At 40.5% G+C, this 24,197-nt stretch overlaps 1 protein-coding gene across 1 annotated transcript in view; it reads left to right on the top strand.

Annotated features, from left to right (window-relative positions):
- Positions 1-904: 904 nt before the first annotated feature.
- vax2 (ventral anterior homeobox 2) overlaps positions 905-24,197 on the top strand; it is a 30,413-nt gene continuing 7,120 nt past the window's right edge. The window contains exons 1-2 of the mRNA XM_028037274.1: positions 905-1,253; positions 5,334-5,521. Coding sequence (XP_027893075.1) covers positions 1,025-1,253; positions 5,334-5,521 — 417 coding nt within the window. The 5' untranslated portion in view covers positions 905-1,024. The remainder of the gene's footprint in view (positions 1,254-5,333; positions 5,522-24,197) is intronic.

Here is a 24,197-nt window from a genome sequence, read left to right as displayed (position 1 = left end):
AAAAAAAAAAAAAAAAAAAAAATACAAACGTGCCCTGCCCGCCAACCAATCAGCGACGCGCCTGCAGTCGGCAGGAAATGACGTGCGGAGATCCTGCCTCTGTAACACGGAGCGTATCAGCAGAAACATTATCCACACGTCCTACCCTCGCCATCCTTTTTGCTCTGTGTTTGTGAAGACGGGGTGGAACCTGCCGGTTCTGCTCGCCACACAAATGAAAAATTACAACAAAAAAAATAGTAATAATAACAAAACCTAACAAGCGCGCGCGCCAAACTTTTGTCGAGGCGCCCGCCGGTGTTTTCCCATTTCCTACCAGTCCCCACCTAGAAGGGCTCTCTATCTAAGACATCTTTTTATTTTTTCTTCTTCCTCCTCTGTGTGCCGACCCCCTTCATGTGGCGCCGCCAACACACACACCAAGGATCCGCAGAGGCAGCCGGTGTGACTGGAAGTGAAGCTGGTCCGGACAAACCAGCCAAAACTTTCCCTGGTCTGTTTTGAACTGCAGCCGCTGCTCAGATTTTTGTTTTTCTCTCCATCCTTTTTTTCCCCCTGCGCGTCGCCTCTCACTTTTTCCTTTCGTTCTGCCTTCCTCCGCGTGCGAGCGTGTTTGTGGCACCTCCCTGCTCCTCAGCAGATCTCCACCTGCACCTCCTGGCTGCTGACTAAATAATAATCACGATAGTAGTAGTAATAATAACAACAATAAAAACAGCCCGAGGTTTCCTCCCCTGAGCCCGGCCGGCTAACCCTCCTCCAGGTTCCGACTCTGGACGGTGCGTCATGCCGCCACACCTGAAGTTCACATCGGTTCCGCTGCTGGACCGCGACGTGTCTTTATAAGTGGATCTACTTGTTGTTTTTTGTTGTTGTTTGTTTTTGCTTTGAGGGAGAGGTGGGTATGCTCTGCTCGTCTCTGGAGAACATTGGCAAAGAGCAGAAAGTAGAGAAGAGCGACTAGAGAGAAGGAAGGAAGGAAGGAGAAGGACTCGTCCTCACAGAGACTCTAACTTAGTTGTAGATGTTCGATCAGGCCACGACTATGGGAGATGGGAGCCACCGCTGTGGACCCAACCCGCTGGACAGGATGGAGGGCAAGTGCCGCCCCGACATGGGCAGCAGGTCCCCCGTGCAGAGCTCCACCGACACGCCGGGGACCTCCGCGTCCACACCGACGTCCTCCAGCGAGGACGGGCACGACAAACTTCTGGGAGTGGACCCGGACTACTGTCGCCGGATATTAGTGAGGGGTAAGTGGGCTCCACGGTTCACTCAAACTATGAGCACCAAAGCATGGAAAATCAGTGGGCAGAGGGGAGGACGGTGGGGGCTGTAATAGCTGTAACTCTGGTCAGAAATGATGTTAAAAAAACGAATTTTAATTCGCAGGCACTACTGTGATTTGTTTAGAAATATATTAAGACTTGCGTTGAAAAAAAACGAGAGAAAAAGAAAGAAATCTAAAACGACAATTTGGGTTTAAAGAGATGCACTGCTTCTGTGCAGACCCAACTTTCTGTTAGAGTTGCAGCAGAAGAGCACCTCTGCTGCTGGGAGGACTGCAGAGACCAGCAGCTCCAGCAGCTCCAGCAGCACATAAAACCTACAAATGTGGAGATATACGAACGTTTTCAACCTCATTATTTTCATGCACGTACAACTAGGATATTTATGTCTAAAAACATTAACAGTAGGCTAATTACACACTTTATCAGTGCAGCCTAAATAGTCGCTGTGGACGTTTAAATGATTGTTTGGTTTAATCAATAACGTTTCCATCGTTCAGATTTCTTCATGCATCCAACTTTAAAGCAAGAAACGTTTGTGGCCAGAGAATAAGAAGCCCAGAAACACTCTGCAGACTAAAATTCGTCTCCTTGAATTTATTAACGAGCGAAAAATGAACACATCAGTGTTACATCAACAGAAACTGAAGGGGGGGCAAAACAAACAAACAAACAAAAAACATACAATCAAATTGTATTTCTGTGACTTTTCACTGAAGGACACCAACATAAAAATGGATTCAGATCCACACCCTCCTGCAGGAGGTCACCACAGGACAGGCAGCTCTTAAAACACACACACACACACACACACACACACACACACACACACACACACACAGAAACCAGGTGAGTGTATTTGTTATTATTTTTTAAAAAGAAATGTAAATAGCCTGGGATATGTGTGTTTCTGTTAGAGTTCAGTAAAATAACATACACTGTATAATTAGCTATTTTTATATCGATAAAATTAAAACGAAATTATTCGTGAAATATATTTTAGTTTGTTGTCTTGTAAAATTTTAGTGAAACATGAAGCAATTTTAGACAGCAGTGCATTTTCAGAGTTCCATACATGTACGTGCAAATTCCTGTTTAAAGGCAGGAGTAAATATTTATCTTAAAATATGAACTAACTTTGATGACCGAACATCACCGAATACCTTTTTTAAAAACATATTTCGCGTGTGCTGAGGCTCCTTTTTTTTTTTTTTTTTGAAATTGATGCTGTGAAAATTCAAATCAGCATAAAGACCTTAGACGTCGCCACTGCAGCTGTGTGTTTATTGCAGATTTCCTAAACGGAGAAAGTCAATATGTCGGCTCATCGTGATGCTGCGGCGGCGTGGCGATGCTGCAGAAACAGCCGATTTAAAGGAACAGGTTGCTGAAATCAATGGCGCAATGATGAACGCGTAATAGATAAAAATAAGAAATGGAAACACACACACACACACACACACACACATACAAAACAAAAATAAAATAAAAGGGCACGTGAGAAAAATGATCACAGGCCTTGATTTAAATGAAAATAAAAATAAAAATCGACCTTAAAAACGCAATAGCAGCTACAGCGAAACTAAAAGAAAAAGGATCAAAATGTTCTTTCCGTGGTGTTTATCGTGTCTGTGTGATTAAGAAGCAAGTAAAATGTTAAGATGATCCCGGACATATATTGTTACGCTTTTCATCTATATATATATATTTGCTTTTATTTATCGGGGGCCTGGGCGATAACACCGTGTTACGGTAACATCAGATGTGCATTGCGGTTTGTGATTCAGCCTCCAGCATCCGAACCGCACCGCGTTACCTTATTAATGGAAACAGGCGGGTAGAAATCAGGCATGAGGGCCGGTTTCACCGTCCAGTTGCTATTCAGAGTTGGGGTTGTGTTTGTGAATCAGAATTGCTCAGAATTGCTTCGGGTTTGTTTCCTTTTTTTTTTCTTTTTTTTTTTTTGAGAGCGACCGGGGTCACAGAGAGGTCAGCAGGTCTCCCTGCACAGCCGCTGCTCTGCGTCCTAGAAAAGCGCTGCACGGTTTGAAATGCTGCTTCAGTTTGAGGCAGAGAAAGCAAAACAAATCCAGCATTTCCTTCATATTTGCGGGCGTTGATGTCTTTTTGTGGAAACATTTGCTGTCCTGAGACACTATGAGGCAAAAAAAAAAAAAAAATAATAATAATAATAATTTGTATATGCAATGTTGGCATTTAATCTGTATTTCTGCAGATTAAAGCAACATGCGGAGTCGATAGCAGCTTAAATAGCTACGATTTATTTTTTTTAATTAAGTGCGGGGGGGGAATGTATCCGAATAACGAGCCAAAAATGTCTGAACTTTTCATCAGCACGTCTACAAATGACGATCAAACAAGCGGAGATGAAACTTTACCTTAAGCTTCACAAAATCCACCCATTCCTCCAAATGAATGAATGAATAAATAAAAAATAAACAAATAAATAAATAAATAAATAAATGTTTGCAGGTATTTTGGGTCTTTTTGCTCCTCGGATTAAAGGTTGCTTTCCGTCAGAAACACTCGCTCCGCGTGCAGCTGCTTCTGTTTCATGTTTAATTCAGCGCTCTTCATATTTTATTGGACTGCATATTTTATGAATGAACAAAGAGGAGTTTTTTTTTTTTTTTCCACCGCTGCTGCTGCTGCTGAGAGGCCAAGCGCTGTGATGAACAGGAACATTCACAAATAGATAAGTCAATCTAAAATATATATATAAAAAGAACAAGCAAATAGATAATATGTGTCTATATTTATTGATTTTCAAATAAATATCAATAATATATTATTAATGATAAAACCTGCACAATTTAATTGTTTGCCAGAAAGGCAATTGTTATTTTTATACGACTATTTTATTTTCTCTATTTATTTATTTATTTGTGTATTTTTTTTTACACGCCATTTCAGATTAGTATGGAACAAAAATGTCCATAAATTGAATCAAATAATTAAATATAAATCTAAATAAGATAAAATAAAAATAAACCAAACACCAAGGACATGACGTCATCATATAAATCACGCACACTCCGTTGAAGAATAATAATAATAACAAACATGTTTACAGCAGATAAAACAGTAAACAATCAGAATGAAGCTCAGAAACCGGCCGCTTTGTTCGCCTGCACTGCTCTGGTTCACTGCTGCAGCGCTTATCGAGAGAAACTCTCAACCAATCAGATCTCAGCTTGCCTGTAGCTATATGACCACATTTATTTATTTATTTATTCCATTCATTGTACCAACTAAAGCACAACACAGAAAAAAATACGTAAACATATATATATATTTTTTTTTGTTTGAAATGCAGCTGTGTACGATACGCACTCCAGTGTTTAGCTTGCTGAATACTTCGTGTCAGGCTGTGTCACAGTCAAAGTCTTTATAATTACGTTCTTTAAATCAAGACAAATCACGGAACATAAATTCACGCGGTGTCTCCGTGAGGCATGCATGAAACGTGGGTGTCCACTACTCGTGACAAATGTTATTAAATCTAAAACAAACTTGGATTTTTATTTAAAAAAAAAAAAAATAAATAAAAAAGCTTTTGGGTAGGTAGTCGAAGGGCTTTAGGGCAATTTATTCCCAGATGTAAAACCTACGTGCCAATATGACACTTTGCCAATAAAACATGGAACACGGTAATGAAGACAAAATATACTGCATACATACAGTATATATATATATATATATATATATATATATATATATATATATATATATATACACAAATCAGCCGCCCATTCATGCTTTTGTGAGCTCTGAAGCCATATGCCTTTATGTGTATTCTCATAAATATTACATCAGTGTGGCACCGTATATGGGCCTGAGTCACACCAGCCTAGCAGGCGTTTGTATTTCTGTTTCCTGAAACTACCGAGCTGTTGCTCAGTTGGTTTTTGTTCCCGGCTATAATAATAATAATAAGACACTAGCAGCTTATGATTTCATCGTCATAAACCACGTTGCGCGGAAACACACCGACTCTTTGTTGTTTTTCCAACACCTGCACAGACGCCAAAGGCACCATCCGGGAGATCGTCCTGCCTAAGGGCCTGGACCTGGACCGGCCCAAACGCACTCGGACCTCCTTCACGGCCGAGCAGCTGTACCGCCTGGAGCTGGAGTTCCAGCGGTGCCAGTACGTGGTGGGCCGTGAGCGCACGGAGCTGGCCCGGCAGCTGAACCTCTCGGAAACACAGGTAGGAAGAGCGAAGAGCGCCGGCTTCCTGGCTCCGAGCTCTGCCGAAAGTACGACACGGTTCGTTTAAAATGGCCACGACGTCAAAACGAAGAGCTATTTTACTCGGTTAGAAACTGTTAATGTTAATCTGAGGCGATGAGTGTGTGGGTAGCTTACAGGTGCGTTTGATTGGTAAACATTGAACTATGAAGGTTCACAGGTGTGTGTGCGGAGTCTTTGATGTGCTGCTCAGCCAATCAGAGATGGAGAAAAAGAGAGAGAGAGAGAGAGGGAGAGGTGGGGTGGTGGAAGGGCTTTGATGCTCCGCCCAAAGCTGCTTCTTATAGTTAGCTTGAAAACAGCCTAATTTAGGGCGAGAAAGATATGAAATTCAAACAAGGTTGGGCCTGGGAAGATTTTAAACACACAGAGCAAAAAAGGGAATGGGATAATTAAAAAAAGAGATGCATTACTGTAAAATTACTCATAACTGGCCTAAATTAATTTTTTTTATCTCCGCATATGTTCAGACAGGACGGAGTTAAGCGCACGGTCTCCATGGACACCTTGGCGATTAGACAGTAAATACCTATTCAGCACTATCAGCATTACAATGGAGGCTTTTACCATGGAGGACATGGACGAGTTATTGCGTCTTATTTCTCTGGACAAAGTAAAACAAACCCTCATACATATAAATGTTCTTTATAAATGCGCTTATGTTTGGAATGAGCCATGGATTTAAAAAAAGAGCAGCAACAACAACAAAAAAACATTGTTCAGTCTTAAAAACACTGTAAAACAAAGGTGTAAAATTAACCCAGAAGACAAATCAGCTGAACGTCAACAATCAAACTAAAGTAGATTTAGCTTTGTAAAAATGTGGTTGAACGTTTTATTTCTATAAATGTTGATAGGGACGAAGCTGAGTTTGACTTCGCTGAAGCTTTGATGTATGCAATTTAATTTGAATCTGTCCGCACAACATGACTGGATTGACTTGATTGTGCATTTATGTATACAAATTGGACCTGTTTGACTTGTAAATTGCTTTCAAATGAGATTTATTTTGAATTGACACCGTATGATTAAACTGGGGGCTGCTCAGTGGCGCAGTTGGTAGCACTGTTGCCTTGCAGCAAGAAGGTCCTGGGTTCGATTCCCGGCCCGGGGTCTTTCTGCATGGAGTTTGCATGTTCTCCCTGTGCATGCGTGGGTTCTCTCCGGGTACTCCGGCTTCCTCCCACAGTCCAAAAACATGACTGTCAGGTTAATTGGTCTCTCTAAATTCTCCCTAGAGGTGTGAGTGTGTGTGTGCATGGTTGTTTGTCCTGTATGTCTCTGTGTTGCCCTGCGACAGACTGGCGACCTGTCCAGGGTGTACCCCGCCTCCCGCCCGGAACGTAGCTGGAGATAGGCACCAGCAACCCTCCCTCTCTGCCTAGGGCGCCACTGTGTTTGGTGATGGCGCTGAGATATAAAAAAAATAAAGATGACATTTATCAGAGGCACCCTGAGAAGGTTTTCTGCCCCATAATGACAAATTCACTCAGTTAAGAGGGCTGAGGATCTGTGTTGTGCACAGTATAAGTACTGCAGGGAAATATATCTGTGCACATATCTTTTAAAGCTAACGTTTATATATTTCTCAAATTTCCAAAGCAGCTCTGAATTAAACAGTTTTCTGGACTAAATGTCGTCATAAACCATTCAAATCGTGCATGTATGTGAATTAAAACTTGGACTGAGCTTTTCCACTCTGATCACAGATTCATTGAAGCCCCGTTTGGGTTGGCAAAAACTATAAATGCATGTATTTAAAAAAAAAAAAAAAAAGCTAAAAAGTTAAATTTTTAAATCAGTTTTCTTGGGAAGGGGCCTCACTGAATGTTAGTCACATTTTAGAGTTACATTTTACAACTTATATTATCACGAGAGACATGTTATCACAGGCTGAACTGTTATTTTTATAGCTAAAGTTTAGTTTTCGTCACGTTGTCTTTTTCAAAAGTTAACATTTGAGCCAAATTATACTAGAAGAAGCTAGAAGCCACTGCTGAGCCTTTCACCCATTAGACCAGGGTGTCGGTAACGACAGCATTTTTATGAAAATGCGCCGCAGCTGCAGAAGGAACACAGCTGCTGATGTGACGTTTCAAAGCCAAACAACATGTAGTGAAGCAGAAGAGGGAAAGGGCTTCAAATGTGTTTCATTTCAGTTTCAGCGAGTAGTGGCTGTGTCCAGGCCTTTTCTCTTATTCTTCACTCTACTATCAGCATGTTACAAAAAAAAAGAAAAGAAAAAAGACTTGTTGCTGCTGAAAAGCACGCAGGAACTTCACGCACCACCACTTGTGGCAGTAAGACCGCCGTCACATGCAGAAACAACAACAACAGACTTTGTCGTGCATGGAAAGAAGGTGTGTGTGTGTGTGTGGGTGTGTGTGTGTGTGTGTGCGTGCATGTGTGGGAGCCTAGGGCAGCCACTGAGGCCCTCATTAGTGGTGACTCCGGGGGTGTTAATGTGAAGGCCTCAGCTTCCTGCTGCGGAGGAGGAGGAGGAGGAAGAAGAGGAAGAGGAGGAGGAGGAGGAAAAAGGCTGAATGAATGAAACTTTCTCCAAAATGCCTCCAATGGCCTTCAAGTGCGAACAAACTCTAAATCATTAAAAAGCACCAGTGCGCCATAACATTTATTACCTGCGCTGAAGCACCTTTTAGGAAGGATGGAAAAGGCTTTTAGTTGGCATCAAGAGCATTTCTGCTCTCTCATTATGACGCACCGCAGTTTGGGAAGGTTTTTAAGCAAATGGTTCATCCGCTTAAGGCTAATCATGCAAAAGAGGAAGAAAGAGCTTTTAAAGTTACATCTATCTATCTATCTATCTATCTATCTATCTATCTATCTATCTATCTATCTATCTATCTATCTATCTATCTATCTATCTATCTATCTATCTATCTATCTATCTATCTATCTATCTATCTATCTAATGTATTAATAACCATATTTTAAATATAAACTTGCTTTTCCTGACTCAGCAGTCTGTGATCACTGTGCTCCAAATGCATGAAAAACAAAACAAACAAAAAATAACTCAATATGTAAAATGAATGACTTTAATGCTTCTTTATAAACCAAATTACAAGTTTTGAGGTTTTTTTTTAAACTCTTTTTCTGGAATAACTTATTCACGTTTAGGGTTAAATGAGAAATTTTGACCTGACTTCTGACTTTGGATCTTTATTTTTTAAATGTTCTGAACTTTTATTGTGGATTTTTGGATGCAGGTGGCCGTCTCCTGTAATCTCTTCATGAGCAAACCTTCTCTATTTTTCTTGGTTCCTTCATGTTTTCCTTCCAAGCAGTTGGAGCATCTTCTTACCATCGGGCCTTTCCTTCATCTAACATTCTGCCTCTGTTGCTTGAAAACAAAAATACTTTTCCAAGAACATTTATTTCAGCTTAATATCTATTTATAACAATTACATATAATTTTTTGTTGTTGTTGTAATGAACAACATTACAACATCATTAACTTCAATCCTCACCATAGCCAACAGATATTCAGCAATTTAAACAAATAATAATAATTAAAAAAAATTAAGGTTCTCCCAAAATATTCAGTGGGAAACATTTGGCACCGATAGCCAAAATTATACAAAACTTAATATAAATGTGTCCAGGCAGCCATGAAGTTTATTCTTTTACACTAAAACCTAATATGCTTTGTTATTTAACATCAACATAATAAAGAACATTAAATATAAAATAGTTTTATTGCCTCTGATTTTACATAAATTAATTCCTTTGATCCAGTTTTCAGCACTGAGGCTTTAGAAATAAACTTAGAAACATTCCCGAACAGAACAGCAGATAAAAAAAAACAAAAAACTGACAGAAAAAACAAGATATTTTTTTTAAAGACGCGCGAATCCACGTGACTTCTCTGATTATTGCAACCCCAGGCGCGTCCTGTGCGTCATTTTTTGTAGCTTTTGCGCATTTTGCACTGCATTACGAAGCGAACCAGAACACATTCAGCACCAGTTCAATTCTAAACGAGCAAAAATACTTTATTTATAAAAGCAAGCAAAAACGTAAGCAAATTTAGCAAATATTTTCACATATCAAAAAGTGTCTCACCGCAAATCAATGCAGGATTTAAAAAAAGACAAATGAATGACAGAATGCAGACAAAAAAAAATCTGTCAAAACTTTAAAAATTACACTCAATCTTACATTCCATAAGGTATTAAACTTTCGATTACTTCTCGTATTTTTCTTTATATTTTATTAATCGAAGCAGTTTTGTTATTTTCAAAGTAAAAGCTGGCGTTTGGAAACGTTTCTCTTTTATAGTAAGTGTTTGTGTGTGTGTGGTCATAAAGCGGCGACCTGGCGCAAGTAGAGAAAAAAGTTTTCTACGAAACAACAACAGAAAAAAATCTCTCTCTATATATTTTTCAAATGTTGACACAACTTTATTCAAGAAATATATATTTTATGTGAATATTTGTGAAACAAGAATTAACAGAAGGCCTTTTGGTCGTTAGAACTTAATCATTCAAGTCTTTATATTATTCTTTTTTACTACATTATTTTCCTCTCTTATTCCAGAGTTACTAGAAATAAACGTATTTTTTTCTTTTGAGGCAGTTTTAGCTTTGAGGTTGCATTTATTCCTTAATTAAGATGATTTATTTTTTGTGTCAACTTTTGATCATTTTTCTACAGAACGGCAGCTCATTAATATCGTTTCAAATTAGCATTATAACTCCAGCTTCTGTCTGGAAAAAAACACTGATTTCTTTGTTTTTAAATTAATTTTTAAACACGCCACTTTAATTGTGAAGACTTAGCGCCGCGCGGACACAGGAAGTGGGGCAAGCCCCGGCCTGCACGCGGGAGTAAAAGCCTGCGTCGCGGCGTCATGTGGCAGCGGCCCGGAGGTCTCCCTTCGTCCCGGCAGGTGGCTCCCCGCTCCAGGGTAACACAGCCGGGCGGAGGAGGGGAGCTGCGGACACACAGCCACAGAGTCTGCAGCTCGGTCACCGCGTTGCCGTTTCCCTGAGAAACGAGCCCAGATCGCTGCTCTTATTGTGAAGGCCTGTCTCCAGCAGCTTCAGAGGAGTAGCGGGGGTCAAGTCGTATTTTTCGGGGTCATCTCAAGAGGTTCTTAAAGTTTCCTCTGAAGATGTGAATTTAAACATACTGTTCTTTACTTTGAATGCTCCTCAACTTTGAGGAAAAAGCTTGTTTTTTCTGGGTTTCCTGATGTTCATGCAGTTCCTTGCAGAAATTTTCACCACTCTTGTGCTGTTTTTTTTTTAACTTTACATTTGATCAATGTTGCATTACTAAATCAACAGAGTCCAGCTTAGTTTAGTTTAATTTCAACACACACCCCAGCTGTTCTGTGAAGACCTAAGAGTTCTGTTAGAGAGGAGCTGCAGTTGAGCCACAACTCAGGTGGGAAATTAAAACAAACGGTTGTGCTCTCCACAATTCAGGCCTTTCAGCAAGAGTGGCGAGACAAAAACAACTTTAAAAAGTCAGAACAAGTTCTGTTTAAACAAGTTGTGGAGGGGACACAATTAACGTGCCGCACTTTTTCTTGTTAAAGCTTTAAAAAAAAGAAAACATGTATCATTTTCCATCCAGATCATTTTTATATACCACTTTATATTGGTCTATCACATAAAAATCCAAATGAAATGGAGTAAAGTTGTGGTTGTAACACGACATATGGAATAGTTCAAGGGGTCTGAATGCCGCTGGACGACCCTGCAGGTCGTCAGTCTGTTTGAACTGAGAAAAGCCATTGAATTAATTGTCTGCCGGAGGGAACGTCTGAACAGCCTTCATCCTGCAGAAAGCCGTAGCCGCCGCGCTCGTTGAATCATCTTTAATGTTTAATGTAAAGCTGACGGAGCAAACCTGGGAACGATTGTGTTTCTCTTTCCTCTTTTGACGGCTTTCAAGGAGGGACTTTCATCCGACACATTTCTGCTGTTATGAAGACGTCTGTGCTGCGCTGGCGCTCAGTGAGGTCAAACTTGCCTTAAATGCAGCCGGTGGGTAGCCTTTGTTAGCTCACAGAGCTACTGAAATCACCCAACAAAAAAAGCCTGACAAAGGAACATTTAGCTGAACCTGAATGTGGTTATCCAAGCTTCCCAGTCCGTGGTAAAGTTTTCTTTTTTTAATAACATTTACATAACTGCTGTATCTTAAACGTAAATCTTTTACAGCTAAAACTGTATTTTGTTTGATTTATAGGAACGTAAAAACAGGAGAAGTTTTAAAGTTAATCGAGAGTCGTGGTAGCTCTGCAGAGATCAGCAACTCGAGTGGGAGACTTTGAGTCTCTTGTGAAATGTGGTGGTGGCAGCGTCATGCTGCGGGGATATATTTGTTTGGAGGTTGCAGAAGACTTGAGTCTGAAGCTGAAACCAGAAAACAAGGAGGGATTTTCACAGGCAGGCAGAGCTTCAGGTGGAAGAGTTTAGAGCAAAACAAATTCCTGCGCTATACTGGACTAGTCAAAGTCTGGACATAAATCCAAGAAAGAATCTTTGGCAGGATCTGGAAACAGATGTTCAGATTGCTCTCTGTCCAGCCCCGCCAAGCTAACATTGGAAAATGTGGCTCTGGGAAATTTTTATGTCAGATGAAAAACATTTGAAAACCTCGTATTTCATTTCATCCGTTTCCACGTCACAGCTTTGCATTACTTTGTGTTGGACCAGAACATCCAATCCCAACAGAGTACACCAAAGTTTATGGTTCCAACGTGGCAAAATGAGAAAACGCTTAAGAGCCGTGAACAGTGTGCGAGGCGGTGCGAATAAAAGAGCCAGAAATCCTTTCTAGGACAAGCTTACAAATGAAAACGCTGCCGTTTGACCTTTGTGGAATGAAATCTCAGTGTTTTGCAGCCCAAAGAGCTCAAGGTCGGCGCCGCCTCATCTCTAAAGCTTTGTGAGCTGGTTTTGGCTGTGTTGAAGAGTTATTTTAAACACACACACACACCCACACACACACACACACACACACACACACACACACACACACACACACACACACACACACACACACACGCCCACCCCCACGCACACACACACCCCCACACGCCTCCACACACACCCACATCCACTTATCCAAACAAAACTAGTTGTATAAGCTAAAATCTATGAAGCCACTTTGTCCAGGATATGTTTTTGTTGTCCATCCATATAATTATCCTTTCTAGCCACAACTGCAGGTATCACAAACAATAAGTCAGCCAGACAAAATCTCTGTTATTATCAACCCCATCACTCAAGTACATCCCAAAAAAATCTGATTTGACTTTTATATGATCTATTAGGAAGTTTATCTCCTTTCCTAAAAAGGAGGGATCATTTAGAAGATTTCCCTCCAGTCCTACCATAAGAACAAGCTGTGGTATTTTCTCCAGCCTTTGCGTTTTGTGAGCCTTTACCCTTTCTGAGAATGTACCGCCAGGCTACGAGCCTCAGGGTTTATAAGCCCTCTAAATTTAACAGACCCTCCTATGATCTGCGCATGAGCTGCATAAGATTTTCTCAGAACGGCCCCAGCATTTCTAGGAGAACTGATTAGTCAGAGCCTTTTATCTGTCCTGGTAGTGAACAGAACCGGATCTGTAGCAGGTGGGCGGGTTACAGGGTTATAAGGATATGTCAGTGTTGTTGGTCTTAAAGGTAGTTTTGTCAAATGGGGTAGAAATATGTGAAAACTGATTTTACAGGCCAGTGGAACAGGAGTGAATCCAGTCATATAAATACTATTACATGGATTAATTAGAGTCCAAATACAATCTGCTGTATTTAGACGCTAATTTAGCAGGATATTAATTGGACTGCATTTCAAAGTGAAAGCAAACCTTTTTCACAGTTCAAGTAGTCACAGAAATCTGAGAAAGTAATAAATTGGACAAACAATCCAGATCATACTGAAGACTAAACGTTACATTTTTAGATTGCTAGAAGACTTTCTTGTGCTGTTTCCTTTTGCGTGTAGTGAAATCTAAAACGTCTCCAGAAAAATCACCCTTTTCCCAGTTCAAAAGTCCAAAATACATCTACGTTTAATTTACTCAGCATATCAGTTTCTGTATGTGGTTAGTTTATTGTAAAACAGCAATATCAGTTGGATATCTCATCAGCATAAGCGTTAAAACCAGTAAATGTTTCAGCGATAATAATAACATTGCTGCCAGCAAAATTTGATTGCATGGCCGTGTAGGTATGATGACATTAAAGTTAATCTATCTAACGACTGATTTATCGTATCATTTACCGTGATAAATGTCTGACCATGATAAGAATTTTGATTCACTGTTGTAACGATACATTTCAATTAATCAGCCCAAACTTGTCCATACTGTCAAGTTTGTTAGCTTTAATATTTTCTCTCTTGTTTGTTCAGTAAGAGCATCAACAAAATATCAATAAATTTGAAAGCATGATTAAATGCAGTTAGTGTTTTCAGCTGAGTGATACTTTTTTATGTGACTGGTGTCCAAAGGAAACATGTTACAAATGGAAATGTTATTCAAGAGCAGTATTTGTTCAGTCACAGCTTTACAGTTACATAAAAAAGGGAATAAAAAGGGAATAGCTTTATATATATATATATATATATATATATATATGTATAAATACCGCCCACCTTTGCCTGGAAGTGGACTAAACTCTGCAAACCCAAATTCAAACCTCCCGGAGGTCGAACTCATAGCTTTGAGGGACTCACTTATTAGTTACAAAGATTTATTAATTTTTACACATTAATATCACCAATAATTCTTTCATTTATACAATATACTATTAGCTACAAAGATGTATTCACAGTATCACAGCCGTCTCCGTGTTCTGCAACACGACGCCCAAGGGAAGATGAGATATGTGTCTTCTAAGTGTGAAAGGCCTCATTGTGAGCATTGTCCACCATGTCAGCCCAGACAGACGATGTCTGGCCACTTGTCTGGCGCACAGGGGACCCAACAGCGGTGCAAAGGCGCGCAGATGTGGGGGGCAGGCGGCTGCACAGAGCGGGGACTGTCCGCTGACACTTGGAGAGGAGAAAGAAACAGGAAGGGAGTGTGTCAGACAGACGGACGGAGAGACGGAGGGACACTCGGTGCCTTTGTGCGTTTGGTCGCTGGACGTGACGCCGCGCGGCATTGTGTGTGGAAACAGGAACTTTGGACTGACTCGATGATGGTCTGAAACAAACCTCAGAGGCGCTGATTATCTAATCAGTTGATTAGATAATCAGAGAAAACATAATAGCAATTAAGTCGTAGCCGAGTCCGTCCTTAATGACTGAGTCGCCTGGCTTCATCAGCCTCTCTTAAAGGAGCCAGGGTGGTGTAATTTTCCACGCATATGGAACAACGTGTAATCTTTCTTCTGATGTGGAAATAAGGAATCAGTAAAATTAAATTAGGGTTTACACACACACACACACACACACACCCACGCACACACCCCAACACCTCCACGCCCACCCCCACGTACACCCCAAAGTCTGACCACATGTTTTGTGAGTGAACGGAAACACCTGCAGAGGAATTTACAAAACACAATTCAGGTGATCTAGCGGTGATTAATGATTTCTGCAGTCAGCTCAGCAGACAGTATTTTATTTTGAAATATTGAGGAGGCTTGACTGTGCAGGCCTTTCAGCTTCATCTGACCGAACTGCCGCTGCAAACATGTTGTTTACTTTTCTGGACGTGGAGCTCACAGCTAAATATAATCACTCTCCCGCAGCTCTCAGAAATCTTTAGGCTTGACTGAAATTTGAACTCGACGTTGTTCAGTCAATCTAATCTTGGCTCATGTTGCACAGCAATCAAATGAATAATTTTTTCTCAAGTCTGGAAATTTGTTCCTGTGCTCTGTGCCTGGCATAGCTACCCTTTTTCTTTTTTTATTTTCTTTTTTTAAACATTTTTGTATATAATCTACATAATTAGAGCAAATACACAGTGTTTATTGAAATAGTTAGACCCAAATATATTGATACCTTTAGCTGATTTCAGTTTGAAGTAATCTTTTAATTTCACTCATATTTTTCTAATATTAATGTTTTGGACTCCAGATGAAAGATGATTTTCTAACTTCAAAGACTTGAAGCTAAAGATTAATTGTCAGAATACCAGTGGAAATATGCAGTTTGTCAGAATTATGAGACAGTTTTAAAGATTTGTTTTCTCAGAAGTATAAATAGTTTGTGCAATGTAATTGTTAAAACCTAAATAAAGACAGAGAAAGTTTTCTATTTAAAAAAAAAAATTATCGCTTAGTGCAATTACATAAGCTTTTAGGTAAGCTAATGGGGCCTTTGAAAGACAATGGACATTACTTTTTTATTCAAGATATTCATTTGTTGCGGCCTTCTAATTTCCAAATCCAACAATTTCCAATAAAGGCCGTGGATGGCAACTGGTAATTTGATTCTTGCACGCACTTGTTTGAAAAAATACATATACTTTATTTATTGCAAAAACATAGTCAAAGCAATTACTAAAATCATCTTGCAACTTAGTTGAAAACGAAAGTTAACTTAATCTGACGTTTCAAGTTCAAAAAGTGGTAAAAAAACAAACAAATCATTTGACAAAAACATCCCACCATCACACCGGACATTTGCCAAACAGAAGGACATCCTCCCACGGTGGGTTCTCACTTAAATTAATGGGAGGGTCTAAAAGTTATCAAAGTAATTTCAACAATTCCAAATGTATTTTAAAAAATCCATCCATCCATCCATTTTCTGTTCACCCTTGTCCCTAATGGGGTCGGGAGGGTTGCTGGTGCCCATCTCCAGCTACGTTCCGGGCGAGAGGCGGGGTACACCCTGGACAGGTCGCCAGTCTGTCGCAGGGCAACACAGAGACATACAGGACAAACAACCATGCACACACACACTCACACCTAGGGAGAATTTAGAGAAACCAATTGACCTGACAGTCATGTTTTTGGACTGTGGGAGGAAGCCGGAGTACCCGGAGAGAACCCACGCATGCACAGGGAGAACATGCAAACTCCATGCAGAAAGACCCCGGCCGGGAATCGAACCCAGGTCCTTCTTGCTGCAAGGCAACAGTGCTACCAACTGCGCCACTATTTTAAAAAATGGTTACAGATTTTGGCTATAAGCTAACTAAAGTATATTTTAACAGCCCAAAGAAAAACTACATCGACTGAATGTACGATTTACAGAAATTCAACAGAAACGGCCACGATATTCATCTTTTTTTGTCTGAAATGTTTTTTGCTAAAAGCTCATTCTCATTGTCTCATTTTAAAACACACAGAGTTGTTGTAGTTTGAAAAACTACACATTTTTGATATCTGTGATGGTAGGGCATAAGGTACAGTTGGTTAGCAGGTAGAAATTACTTACTAAGTTTTATGGTTTCTTCAATATGCCACTTTCTGCTTGAGTTCTCCAACATTTCTTAATCTCTCTTTCCCCTCTCTTAACTTTCATGTTTAGAGGGAGAGTAGACCTTCACTCAGCCTGGTTTGTCCTGGCTTTGAATGGTATGTCCTCCTGTCTTTCCCATTTTGAAGAATAATGGGCCTCTTTGTGGAGGTAAAATATATTTGAACTTGACGGAAGTAAAACGTTAAAAATAATTTCCCCTCCATAATGAGTCTGTAATGAATCCCAGTCCTTTGGTAAAACAAATAAACGCAGAAGCATCACGACTATGAAGGAAATCACAAATAATCATTCTCAGATCTGAAACACAAGAACACAGCGTGCTGTTATTCAACGCTTCTTTGTTTTTACTTTTCCCACAGAGTCAAACAAATTTCCTAAAAAGATGAAAATCTGAGATTGGGGGACTGATGACGTGTGGGGCTGCGTTTCCTGCATTTTCCCTGGAAATGGAAACGACTGCAGGGTGACGTGAAAGCAAATCTCATTGGACGGCATCCAGATGCTTAACTGTGTTTTTGGCCAATGAGCGGGCTGGCACCGAGGGGCCTGAGCCACGTGGGGAGTGGACAATCCACAGAGAGTGGGACATGGGAGGAGCAGAAAGATGAGGAAAGAGGGATGAGAAAAGAGAGAGAGTGAAAGAGAGAGAGAGAAAGATGGGCTTCATAACACTCCCAAGTGCTTTTGCACTAAGGAGGATTAGTCAACCATATCTACCAGCCATTCAGTAAGACGGGGTTAACCCCCAGCTGAACCATGACCGGAGCAGCTCTGAGGTCTGGAGGTCAGTGAGAGCGCGATGACGCCGGCGACAGCGATGACATAGTAAAAATATATATATCCATCCATTTTCCGTGCACCCTTGTCCCTAATGGGGTCGGGAGGGTTGCTGGTGCCTATCTCCAGCTACGTTCCAGGCGGGAGGCGGGGTTCACCCTGGACAGGTCGCCAGTCTGTCGCAGGGCAACACAAAGACATACAGGACAAACAACCATTCACACACAAACACACACCTAGGGAGAATTTAGAGAAACCAATTGACCTGACAGTCATGTTTTTGGACTGTGGGAGGAAGCCGGAGTACCCGGAGAGAACCCACGCATGCACAGGGAGAACATGCAAACTCCATGCAGAAAGACCCCGGCCCGGAATCGAACCCAGGACCTTCTTGCTGCAAGGCAACAGTGCTACCAACTGTGCCACTGTGCAGCCCAAAATATATATATGTAGACATTATTTTAAGTTGACGTCAGGCTGGAGAAAACAAATACGTATCAGCTCAGGAAAGAGGAACGTTGATGTCCGTCAAAGACAGACGTGTTTACAGGAAGCAGCGGCGAGGTGACGGCGAACCTCACAAGCAGCTGACGTCAAAGCCAGCGGAGCGCAGTTTTGTAATCACAGCGCTGATGTAACGCCGTAGATTCACATTCCAAGATTCCACAAACAAGATCACACAGCGCTCGGTCATTCATTTCTGATATTATGATGGGCTGCAACAAATTTGGCCCAACAATGGCAGAAATCCCAAATACACTCCAATATGATGAGATTTTAATCCCGATTTAAACTCCAAGAAACAAACTGTGAGATAACTAATGATCCAAGTCGCTTCACAATGCAGTCAGGGAGGAAGAAAATATCGCAAAGGTAGAAAGTACGTGAACAGCGTTCAGTCAAATTAAATTTAATTTCATTGATACGGCGCCAAATTTCACCAAGTATTATCTCAAGTAATTTTACAAGACAGACCAGATTTATATCCAAGATTATAGATCTAAATTTGATTCAGTTCAGGCTGATTTAATCCAATAAAATTGTAGTTTTCAGATTAAAGTGCGTTCAATCCATTGCCATATTTCCATTGATTGCATCTCCTTGCAGTTTTCACACCGTTTGAACTTTTTCACATTAAAACCACAAACTTTGATGTAGTTCAGTAGGATTTTATGTGATCAAATAGTTCAAAGTCAGTCAAACTGGCTTGATGGAGAGTTATTTTCAAGTCACACAGTATATGGATTTAGTTCAGGACTGTGACCGTATGCTCTGATCTAAACCTCTGGCTGAATGTTTAGGGTCGTTGTCCAGGTAGGAGGTGAACCTCCGTCCCACCTCCACGTCGTTTTCAGCCTCTTCTTTCAGGACGGACATGCGCTTGGCTCCATCCGTCTTGTTCTTGAGGGGGCGATAGTCCAAAGCAAAAACTTCAGCCTTGCTCGTGTCCTACCAGAGCATCTTCTTCCACGGGTTCTCATACGTCTTTCTTTCAACGGTGGTTTTCTTCTTCTGGTTATTTTCTAGTAGATTTATAGACTGCAGCAATTATTGTTTTGTATATTTTATACAAAATATACGAATATATTCAAAAAAGAGATTTTATCTCAAGGGACTTACTGTTAAAATAAGGTTTAACCCTTCCAGACTGAACTGAGCAAATTTGCAGTACCGTAATTCCGCCACAGTTTGCGCTTTCTGAAAAATTCCTACAGTTTCTGAAAGGGGAGACGTTGCGCTTTCAGGCCAATATTGGGTTCTTACGGTAATTTCATCCCCGCCGTAACAGGAAGTGAAATTAATCTGAGGGGCGCTCTTCTAATAGATGCTAAATTGTGAAAATAACTTGCTGAACTTGTGTTTGTGTATATTGAAAGCTCCAGTTGCTGTGGATAACTGGGCAAAATATATTTACTCATTTAAAGAACTGCTTACAATTAAAATAAGGAAAAATATCCAGTCAGAGATTTTAAACTTGGGACATAAAGGGCAAAAAAAAGGAACAAAAAACAAAACAAATTGTCCTCTCTCTCTCTGATTAATGCTTTCCTCGGCCTAGTTTGTGAGTTTTGATAAGAGGCCATGTTTTGATAGATTTTCAGTTGTGTCACCTTTTTTTCCTTTTTGTGCTCTTGATTTTATTGAGGATTGTCAGACAAAAAAGCTGGAAATAAAATTTGCTTTACCGTAATGCAAATTTACAGTACTTAAATTTTTTTCAGGTTTTTCTTTGTGAAACACTTCAAAATCAAATTTTTTATTCTTTTTCATCACGCACTGCCCTGTGCACAATGTCTATGGCATAAAATTTACAACAATGTGTTGCTTCACCATCACAAAATACAAAAAGTTTAGTGGTGTCTTGCACTGTAAGATATTGTCAAATGCCAGGCGGTGAAACATTTTCACCCTGATCCAGAGCAGCAGCAGTAGAGATGGACAAGTCCTCACCAATTTATAAAAAGGTCTTTAACTGTTCCTGATCTCATTAATGAGGACCAAGAACCCTTTTTTTGTTTCCCTTCCCTGATATCTGTGTCCTCCGGTTGGGCACGTCCTGTTCCAAAGCTCTTGTTGTGCCTGGTACGGTGTTCTTGGAAAAAGCGTTTTTCATTGCGCATGCCCGTCACATGGCTGGGATCAGCGGGCCTGAGCGGGGTCACGGCGAGAGCAACGAGCTGCTGCAGGGGTCATTAAAAGTGTGAAAGAGTCACCCGGCGTCCTCATCAAAGCCCGCACCGACAGAGCGCTTTATTTCACCGTAGGGTTTTTTAACACTCGGATCCTTCAGTTAATAATATTTTCCATCAGCGCCGCTTTACGACGAGGCGCTGGGAGGGGAAACGTCTTCCCTGCCCCATTGTTTTCCTCGCTGCTTGCCTCTGGTTCGGTTCTGTGTTTTTCCAGGGCTAAGCAGGGTTTATAGGTGAGTTATCAAATGGCCACTTGATCTGCAGTCTTGGTCTTGATCTGGCTTAACCTTTCTACCTCTGGCCCAGTTCACCAATGAGTTCACAACTGGCTCAACTGGCCGGCGCGTAAATACGTCCTTCGTCCCATGAACTTGAAACTTCATGCTGCCTCCACAAAACCTGCATCTGGTTCACAGGTTGAACTTCAAAAGTTATTGCAACGCCAGCAGGTAAAATGTTTTATCCATAATGTCAGATGCAATATTGGTTGCATTTTGAAAATCTGAGCCTGTCGCAATGAGCAATGAATCGATTAATCGCATGATAAATCATTTGATTTCCATTTGCACGATTTACTGTTTTTCTCTTTCTACCAAAAAACTGGGTGACAGAAGTCTCCAGTCTGGTGGGTTGGTCTCAACCAGTGCATTTTTGAGGGACAATTTTGTGTACAGAAACCTCATAACACATTTTATTTATTGATTTGTTTATTTATTTTGAATGTTTAAAATCCCTTATACGCCAAATGTTAAATCTTCATTAGAATTAAACATTTATTGATCTTTGAGAATGTGCTCTCGCATTATTATGCCGTTGCTATTATATTACCTGAAAATGGTCTAAAAAAACAACAATATTATCGTTTATCACGATAACTTCTCGGACGATTTATCATTCAGCAGATTTTGGCGTAGCGTCAGCTCATGTAGGACAAAAAAAGACAGAGGCCAGTGAAAAACAGGGTTTGAGTTACAACCAATATTATCCAGAATTATTATTGCAATAGTTTGTTGTGGTAAAATCAAACATGCCTAATCTGGTCCCTATCATTTAATGCTTTAATGTTTTTTTTTTCTCCATTTTGTTTCTTCCTCTGTCTGTCAAAAGGAGATTGTAGTGGCATACGTTGCACTAACATAGCTAATGTTTTGCGCAGATGGTACCTATTCCTTGTTTTTTTTTTGTTTTGTTTTGTTTTTAAAGTAAAGCAGTACATTTAGGGGAACCCTTATAAAGATTTAGGTCTTTTTTATTTGGGAGCGGCAGGGGTTTGTCTAATGGCTAAATACAGATTTAGGTTAATCCTTAAAAATGCAGCTGTTTCCTCATTGCACCTGCTCCCAAAGAGACGGCTCCCGAATCCCAAAAAATACAGGAAACCACACCCTGCTGTTTCATCCAAGCAACATATATATGACCTAAAAACATAACAATGCAGATCTTTGGCAAAAACAAACAAACAAAAAAAAGTGTCAGTAGATTTAACTTGGCGTAATGTTTATTTTAGCACGTTGCTCCCTCGGGTGTCCCCGCCGCGCTTGCCGTTGGTTGGCGCCCTCGCCGTAGTGCGAGCGGAGAAGGCCAGAGGGTGAAGCCCGGGGCAAACGCAGGTCACGCCAGATCCAGATCTCCCTCGGTAATCTCTGCCCCAGCTCTGAACTCTGGATCCCATTAACTGGGATTTATATGTAATAGTGTAGTTGTACCAAAGGCAGTATTGCTTTCTTTTCTGCTCATCATTTCCATCCGTGTAATAAAATCCCTGTAAAACACCATCAAGCTTTTTTATTCCCCTGATCTTTTTTTCCCCCCTTCTTTGGTAAGAGGCAGGAGGGCTGCAATGTGAGCAGAGGTCTGAGCCACGCCCTCCACGCAGGGATAAGGGAAAGGGATTGGCTGAGAGTTTTATCTGCTGTCAAAGCCTTTTATGGGATGTGGGTGTTGTGGAAAGAGTTGGTACATGAGGGGAATTCACTTTAAGATCTAAAGATGCAAATGTAGGAGTTAAAAAAAAAGATACCCAGCATGAGAAAAGGTTTTGTCCCACCTTGGGTGCCTCCTTTCTCCTCTGTTTCTCTCTGGGCTGTGCAGTAAGACCCACTGTTTCTGGTACTCTTCCCCTGAGCTGTGGGATCTTCTCCGATCCCATTATTTGCGCCGAGGTCTGTAGTCAAACCCATGAGCTCACTTGACCTAACTTTCTGCTGAGCCTGCCTTCGCGGTGCGGTGATACGATAGTTTACACCTGCTAGCTTGATTACCAACCACATCATCGATCTCTAACTTTGTCCTTCGGCATTTTACTGACCAGCTGGTTCCAATGCTGCAAGAAATAAAGGTCCAAAGAAGGGAAGCGACTCGTTGTCCGAGAAAAAAAAAAAAAAAATTTAAAGCAATAAAATGAGTTGTGAGGCACTGTTGCACTTGTTAGATTGGATCAGTTGTACCATCTAAACCCACCGACTCTAATCCAAAGCTCCAATCCTTTTAGCTACTAATTACAGCAGATTGTCCCTCCTGCTTCATCCCTCTGAGTGATCTAATTCTGTACAGGCGCCTGTAAAACTTGGAGGTTACGATCTTCCTCGTACACAATCTTGTTTTTGGTTTTAATCCTTACATCTAACCTAATAGTAGCTACCTGTCTATCAACATTTAAAACTGAGATTATAAGACAGTGAGGAGGGAAGTAAGCTCTGTGTTAAAGTTGAGACTCTTATTTTGAAGCGATTGTGGAGTACTTCCTGCTTTGTGTTGACATATGTCAATATTAAAGAAAATAGATACTCTGTAGAGAAAGAAAATAGAGAGGAAGACAAGATACAAACTATTTTTGACCAATTATTTTAGCCGTTAGCTGCTAATGATGCTAACTTAGCATTTGCACTGGGTCTAGCTAACTACATTAAGTGTACTCAGGCTGGCTTTACTTATACTCAAAGAAAGCTCTAGCAATTGTTAAAAGATAAACACAAGTTAACTGAGTTAATATTTAAACAATAAACCAGGAGGAAATGCTATTGACCTCCTTTTATTGTGTGCCTAATACGTCTAAAGTAGGAAACTTGGATCTGGGAATTACATCAAACCCAACTTGATATGGCTAAAAACAAGTTGGATTTACTAGTTGATACGCTACATAGTCAAGCTAGCTACCGTTAGCTTGATTATGTAGCGTACCAACTGTTAGCTACTGCTGTTAAATCACTTGGAGCACTGTTAGCACCGTGTAGCCCAGTGTATTTCTTTTCTTTTAAATGTTTATCATTTTTCAAAAAAATAACAAGCTACATAATAGATGGGTTTCTCAGCATATTTCTTTGCAAACTCTTTTCAAAATTTAGTACAAAAGGAAGTTCTATAAAACTGTGCTTGTGAAGGATTTGAATAGTCGAAAGTGCAAAAATTTACATTTCATCTAAAGGTTAGTGACCATCTTTCAGTTTAACTGTATGGAAATCTGACTTCCAGCAACTTGGAAATATCAGCTACTGAAAGGTATATTTACTCTGTATCCTTCAACTAATTATAAAGTATCAATAAATGACTATGTGTGATTTTAAAGTGGCGACAGACTGGCGACCTGTCCAGGGTGACCCCGCCTCTCGCCGGGACCGTTAGCTGGAGATAGACACCAGCACCTCCTGACCCCACTGGGGACAAAGGTGTTAGAAAATGGATGGATGGATTTTAAAATTATTTCTTATTTTCTTTTTTGTTTGATTTTGCGACACAAACAAA

Source organism: Xiphophorus couchianus, chromosome 14, assembly GCF_001444195.1.
Source record: "Xiphophorus couchianus chromosome 14, X_couchianus-1.0, whole genome shotgun sequence".
Taxonomy (NCBI): domain Eukaryota; kingdom Metazoa; phylum Chordata; class Actinopteri; order Cyprinodontiformes; family Poeciliidae; genus Xiphophorus; species Xiphophorus couchianus.
The sequence above is the reverse complement of the archived record's forward strand: the minus strand, read 5'-3'. Positions and strand labels throughout refer to the sequence as shown.